Source organism: Triticum dicoccoides, chromosome 1B (genome assembly GCF_002162155.2).
Source record: "Triticum dicoccoides isolate Atlit2015 ecotype Zavitan chromosome 1B, WEW_v2.0, whole genome shotgun sequence".
Lineage (NCBI taxonomy): Eukaryota > Viridiplantae > Streptophyta > Magnoliopsida > Poales > Poaceae > Triticum > Triticum dicoccoides.
The window spans coordinates 466,804,859-466,811,853 of record NC_041381.1 but is presented as its reverse complement, the minus strand read 5'-3'; the positions used below and the strand labels follow the sequence as shown (position 1 = coordinate 466,811,853).

At 42.1% G+C, this 6,995-nt stretch overlaps 1 protein-coding gene across 2 annotated transcripts in view; it reads right to left on the bottom strand.

Moving 5' to 3' along the window:
- Positions 1-312: 312 nt before the first annotated feature.
- The window catches only part of LOC119341602 (protein RETICULATA-RELATED 4, chloroplastic-like), a 7,314-nt gene continuing 631 nt past the window's right edge, over positions 313-6,995 (bottom strand). The window contains exons 2-9 of one of the 2 annotated variants that reach the window (XM_037613480.1): positions 6,549-6,992; positions 3,756-3,824; positions 2,766-2,897; positions 2,587-2,640; positions 2,463-2,507; positions 1,177-1,316; positions 785-910; positions 313-691 (exon numbers count right to left, since the gene is read on the bottom strand). In XM_037613480.1, coding sequence (XP_037469377.1) covers positions 655-691; positions 785-910; positions 1,177-1,316; positions 2,463-2,507; positions 2,587-2,640; positions 2,766-2,897; positions 3,756-3,824; positions 6,549-6,992 — 1,047 coding nt within the window. In that variant the 3' untranslated portion in view covers positions 313-654. Of the gene's footprint in view, positions 692-784; positions 911-1,176; positions 1,317-2,462; positions 2,508-2,586; positions 2,641-2,765; positions 2,898-3,755; positions 3,825-6,548 lie in introns of both variants that reach the window. The other variant, XM_037613475.1, reaches the window with a different exon arrangement.

Genomic DNA, 6,995 nt, shown 5'->3' with positions numbered 1-6,995 from the left:
GCGAAGGTGCAAAATGCCAAGGCCCCCGTGGAAGGATAAGATCGTCCCCGGCATGTGTCACTGGAAACGTGGCGAGAGCATGACGCAGACGATGAAACGGTGCAATCAGTCGGTGGCTTACGAACGACAGAGATGCAGACGCTCACAACAGTACGCACACTCACCCATACAAGCGTCCTTACACACGCACCCTACCCTTATAGGCAGCTCCAGGGACTAAGACAATAGGTCTCCCAATAGCTAAGCTTCAAGGGAAGAATGAAGTCTCATAACCACACGTCAAGACGTGCGTCATGCAGAACCCAGATGATCTCTGTTATCTGCGCAAATTTTAAACAGAACAAGCCAGAGCACAGGAACATACTTGCGCAACAGAAACGACTGCAAAACCATCGTCTGAAACGAATCGAGTTCTAACAGGACAAAACTCACAAGCCACCAAATAGAATCCAAGCGCTTGTTCTTGGGAATTCGACAAATTACCATTTCTCTGCACGCATCTTTCTTTTCCAGCAAAAGCAATCGACCTCTGTCGTTAGTGTCTCCTATGAAGGCAGATGAGTCAGGATAGGAAGCACGGTAAGGATATGGGATATGGCGTAGCGACGAATCAACATTGCGAATGATTTGTGCAATTCTAGGTCTGTCTTCAACTTATTGTATGCCTATAAACTTGGCATAGTCAACCCACCTGCAAAGCAAAAATGTTCAGCCAGTAAGTGACCGCATCAGAATTTCATGTTTAAATTCAGAGTTAACATCCTGCAGACTACAGATTACTCACAGTAGAGAACCCAAGAATGTGTTCCCCGTCCGAACCGCAAAGCACAGCGCACTCAATGCTAGTTTGTGGCGGTGTAGTAACGGCTCGAGCATCCGCTGTTCGATCACTCCAGCCAGAACCTGGTACCTGTTATAGAAGAAGTTCAGTTGCTTTAGTTTTCGTTATTTTTGTCCGCACAAATTTTCAGGTTTCCATATCCTAGTGTCCTGCTTTTGTACAATTATTTACTAGACGGTTTTTGGAGCCTTCATAATGTCCCAACCGGAACGGAAGCGGAATTAAACATAATATAATCATTAGAAAGGTTCATCTTAAGCTCTTGGGAAATATTAAATCACTTCATGCAAATTAAACATATCACATAGAGTAATAATTGAAATATTGCATGGTACCTGAGGTTACTAGAAACTGCCATGTATACACCATAGGCAATACTAGTTGAAACAATTGGGATATCCTCAACTTCGCCAGCATCATCCTTGTTAACAGTCTTTCTTGCCTTTATAATTGCGTTGGTCACACCCGTGCCAATCTGAAAAAAAAATTGCGCCATTTAGCTAGCAAGCCCGTCGATATTGAAGTTCCCCAAGCTGTGCTTTGGAAAAGGGATGTGGCGCACAGTTCGGTAGCACGTTTGTTTTGGGTACAAAATGTCAATTGATACTTGTAAGCATTTGGAACCCAACTCAAGCTGAAGAAACTTATTCAATGGTCACTGCTAACCGCTTTTGGTCCCAAATCTTTTTAAGCTTTTCATAAGGACTTTAGTATTTGAAGAATAAAAGTGGCACTGACTAGTTGTTACTATGTCATTATCTAAAAAACATGCTGTTCCTATGTGGAACCAAAAACAAATTGTATCATCACTTCACCATGCTCCTTGGCTTTTCAAATGTTCCCTTCACCTAATACAAGATCAGTGGCACTCTGCAAGGCATGCTTGTTCTTTATTTAAGAATTAACCGACATATCTGATTGAGGCTTCAAGGTCATAATATACAGTTGCAGTGCTAACATATCAACTTAATGATTACCATTTAATTTATTAAGTTGCACACTACAAGGCCTCGAGATTTTCAATTAAACAACTGAGCAGCGCATGACATAATTGTTGAAGTATATATGTGGATTGCCTAGCTCTTTCCATCAGTTCGGACTTTTGGTTTGGCAGTGCATGAAGCTTAACATGGTATCAGAGCTAAGGTCTTGAGTTCAAGTCCTGGCTTTCGCAATTTATCCACGTATAGGCCTCTTAAGCCATACCTCTGAGTCTATCCACGTGTTGACTTTCTTCCTGCGACGCACGTGAGAGGAGGTGTTGAAGTATATATGTGGATTGCCTAGCTCTTTCCATCAGTTCGGACTTTTGGTTACGTTGGTTAGTGCATGAAGCTTAACCATAACGAGTGCTTACATGAAAAATAACAACCTCTTCTAAATATTACCGTTTGCATGTTTTTGTGGGAGTACTAAATGGTTACTTCTTCCTACGAGAACAGAGTACTTGAGAAAAGGAAAATAATAGTTCATGCTATTTCAAGATTTTTTTTTTTTAAAGATGATAGAAGCTTATATCGATTCCTCGCATAGCATCAAGGCAATGCAATTACAATTGAATAAAAACACAATGGTAGTACTGTTTGTCAGAAACATCAAAATTACAGCATAACAAACTTACCAAAGATGCACTCGTTCCTACTGCAAAAAGTTTTGCGCCGTTCCTCTGAAAGAAGACGAATCATTAGTTTGTAACAAACACACTCTAAACAAGTCAAAACAGAGCACAGATAGTTAATCTTTACCATAATAGCTCCAAATCTCTGCAAAAATGTGTATGAACTTCCAGCCAAAGCGACCTGCAGAAGAAGTCACATAAGTTCCATTACAAGTTTCAAGGAAAAGATAAATATTTTCCTTTTCAGAAAAGTAGAATTTTCACTGTACCACTAGGAAAGGGGGAAATAAGTTGATATCATGTTACCTGGAATGCATTATCCGGGCAGTTGTGGAAGAATTTAGCAATAGCCCCAGCATTCACTGATAGTGCTGGTTGCAGAGAGACAGTTGGAGCAGGAAGCCAAACAAGCATGAAGTCTGCAACTATTGCCATGACCTAGAAAGTATTGCAACAAGAGATTAAGACTAGTAATCAGAAGAGTTTTAAAAAATCATTTGTGCGCTTCAAATCAAGTAGTGTATTTTTAGATAAATGTAACTTTTGGACTACAAGATTACCTGCATGAACGCAAGCATGCAAGTGGTTAGTCATTTGTCAAGCTTGCCCACCCCTATATTTTAAACACTAACCCTACTAAATTAGAGCAGCGCGAATTCCGGTAAAAAAATATTAGAGCGGCAGAACACCTCTTGTTTTCAGGAAAAAAATGCAAAAGAACTTTGTAAAGCTTGGCGGGTGGAGAAGGAAAGGGGGCAGGTCTGTGCTCTTAGGACTGGGTCTAAAATGCAGGTTATATATTTTGAAGATCAATCTTTTTATTTATTTTGGCAACAAATCTAAAAAAGGTTCATTTGGGAATCCTAACACATTAACAACCTCTAGCAGTAGCACAGCTTCGCAGGGTCAACCAAAAGTGTGTATTAATTCTTTGTTCTGATTTCTGAAAGGAAAACAAAATGATGACCGAAATCACGAATCAAAAGTAAATTGCTTTATTCGACCCGTAATATGAAGCCCGTTAAACAATTTACTGGGGTTTGCAAATATTTGCACAAAATACTAGCTAAGTCAGAAAACCTTGTGCCTTTTATCAAGAGAAGTTTGTGTGCATGCTTTTATTAACATCATCTGTTTTTGGAACATACTCCCTCCGTTCCAAAATAGATGACCCAATACAAAGTTGGGTCATCTATTTTGGAACGGAGGGAGTAGGTAGTAATTCCGAGTATACGGAATCAAAGGCAAAGTCTCGCCAGTTTGTAAAGGATATCCCAAAAAATAATAGAAGCATACCACATCGGCAATCACAAAGTCAAGCTCCTTGACAAAGTTCTCCCTCCTTCGCTCATATTCTGCCGCGGTCTAGCAACATTAAAAAGAAATATGTCAAATAAGCTGTACAGAACTTAAATATGCGTTGCAAACTGAATCACATAATAATGCAGTTGCCCGCAAATAAAAGCAAGTGCAGATATAGAATAGGTTTCAGGCATACAACTTGAGACAAAATAACTTTATGTTTCTAACAACAATGCACCCAAGTACACTGTGTTGCATTGCATGTAGTTTCTCAATTCTCAACTCTGGAAATGAGCAAATGTTCTCCACGCCCTGCATTCCCTCCAATCCAAAATAGGCTCACAAGAATTAAGGGTGTAGAAACATGTTAATGTTACCCTTCAATTGTTTGTATAACTTTCTGTTTTCCCTCCCGGTAGAGTTATAGGCTCGGTTCTCAATGAAATTAATGAGGGACTAAATAGGAACAACATGAGCAAAAGTGCAGTGGGAGTATATATTCAACTAGAAAATGCTAAAAGGACTTTAGTGTGGATCGGAGGGAGTACATATTCCTAGGGTACACAGTTTCCATTCGGCTGCCAGTGGGATTGTATTTGAAGGACAAGTCCACAAAGAATCAACTGAGGGTGACTAGTGCATACTCCCTCCGTCCCAAAATAAGTGTCTCAACTTTGTACTAACTTTAGTACAAAGTTGCACTAGAGTTGAGACACTTATTTTGGGACGGAGGAAGTACTTTGTTTTACTGGAAAAACTACTGCATACTGGCCAGCAAAACAAAGTATACATGACGAGAGAAGTTCTAGTGCTACCAAACAAGTTTTGTGGTTCCTATGCTAAGCTACCAAGTACCAACACATGATAGCACTACTAAAGAGTTATGAAAAAAAAGTATTGCCATAAGATGTACTGCTTATGTAAACTAATCTAAACGATCTTAAATTGTTGACAGAGGGAGTGTCTATCATCATGCCATAAATTTAGTATAACATTGAGATTTTTTTTACTGTGCACCGTAGGCCAGCAAGAGAGAAATGGTGAAGCCACCATTCGTACGTTGTGCTGAATCATTTTTTTGTAGTATGCTAGATTGTACGATCTATTATGACATTTTGGTGGTGCTACGGCAAAGCTTGGTAGCTCTGGAGCTTTGTGGCTGATGTGACCGAATAATGCTACTTAGAGAAAGGCAACAACAGCAACATTTGCCATTGTTGTTTGCCAGCAACAGAGTATATACTTTAGACAGTGCAGATATAAAATAGGTTTCAGGCATACAACTTGAGACAAAATATCTTGATATTTCTAACAACAATGAACCCAAGTACACTGTTGCATTGCATGTACTTTCTCAATTCTCAACTCTGGAGATGAGCAAATGTTGTCCATGCCACTACTCCCTCCAATCCAAAATAGGCTCACAAGAATTAAGGGTGTAGAAAAATGTTAATGCTACCCCTCAATTGTCTGTATAACTTTCTGTTTTTCCTCCCGGTAGAGTTATAGGCTCAGTTCTCAATGAAATTAATGAGGGACTAAATAGGAATAACATGAGCAAATGTGCAGTCGGAGTATATATTCAACTAGAAAATGCTAAAAGGACTTAGTGTGGACCGGAGGGAGTACATATTCCTAGGGTACAGAGTTCCCATCCGGCTGCCACTGGGATTGTATTTGAAGGATATGTCCACAAAGAGTTAACTGAAGGTGACTAGTGCATATTTTGTTTTACTGGAAAAAAGTACTGCATACTGGCCAACAAAACAAAGTATGCACTAGTCAAACAAAGTATACACAACGAGAGAAGTTCTAGTGCTACCAAACAAGTTTTGTGGTTCCTATGCTAAGCTACCAACACACGATGGCACTACTAAAGAGTTATGAAAAAAAAAATATTGCCATAAGATGTACTCCCTCCATCCCATAATGTAAGACGCTTTTTGACACTACATTAGTGCCAAAAAACGTCTTACATTATGGGACGGAGTAGTAGTACTGTTATATTAGTTTACAGAGGGAATCATCATGTCATAAATTTAGTATACACATTGAAATTATTATTTTTACTGTGCACCGTAGGCCAGCAAGAGAGAAATGGTGAAGCCACCATTTGTACGTTGTGCTGAATCTTTTTTTTTAGTATGCCAGATTGCACGCTCTATTATGACATTTTGGTGGTGCTACGGCACCACAAAGCTTGGTAGCTCTGGAGCTTTGTGGCTGATGTGACCGAATAATGCTACTCAGAGAAAGGCAAGAACAGCAACATTTGCCTTTGTTGTTTGCCAGCAACAGAGTATACTTTAGAGCGTAGAAAGGCTTCTTTTAGTTTTATTCTGTATTCCTTTCTTCATCTAGCAAAGCGACATTTGCCTTTGTTGTATTACAGGAAATGAAAAGCACTTAGTAGACTGTCCAATTAGATTATGGAATACTACATCCGATTTAGTGAACAATTGGCATCTTGTCACAGCAGAGAAATATTCCCGCCCCATTTCTCACCGAAGCGCTCGTCCAAACAACGCCTCCAACAAACCCTGAAGCGACGTCGACAACAAGCCAGAGTCGGGCACGCATCGCCATCGGGCCAAAGCCCGACTCATACGACAATCTACCACACACATCAGAGTTGGGCCTTTGAAGTCTAGACCACAGAAACTTCTACAGTGAAGCCAGTCAAAGCAGAGCAAACCAAACCACATCTGACGATCTGAAGCGCAAACCACAGAAACGAGATGCTACTATGTGGAAAATACACGGAGTGGGCTTCATTTTCACACGGACCTTGGTGAAGATGCCGACGCCGCACTCCATGGCGACCTTGGCGAGGAAGAGGTCGTCGGCGAGGAGGCGCTCCCTGAAGCCGCCGAACTGGAGCAGCCAGCGGAACATGGGCGACTTCTCGAGATCGGCGAACCGGCGCACGATCTCGCCGGGGAGGCGCCCGCCTTCCACGGCCGCGGCCATGTCGGCCGGGAGGCTCTCGAGCTTCCTTCCCAGCTGCGCCAGCACGAACAGCGCCTCCCTCCTGTTGACGGACGCGTCGTCGCCGCCCTCGCCCTCGTCCTCGTCTCCTCCTCCGCCTGAGGGGAGGTCGTCATCGCCACCACCGCCGCCGGAGCCGATGTTGCTGCCGCCGCCCGAGGAGGCGAGCGGGAGGGGAGGGAGGAGGGGCCGGGTGAGGCGGAGGGAGGGGAGGTGGAGCGGGAGGGAGCGGTGGAAGGGGAGGGC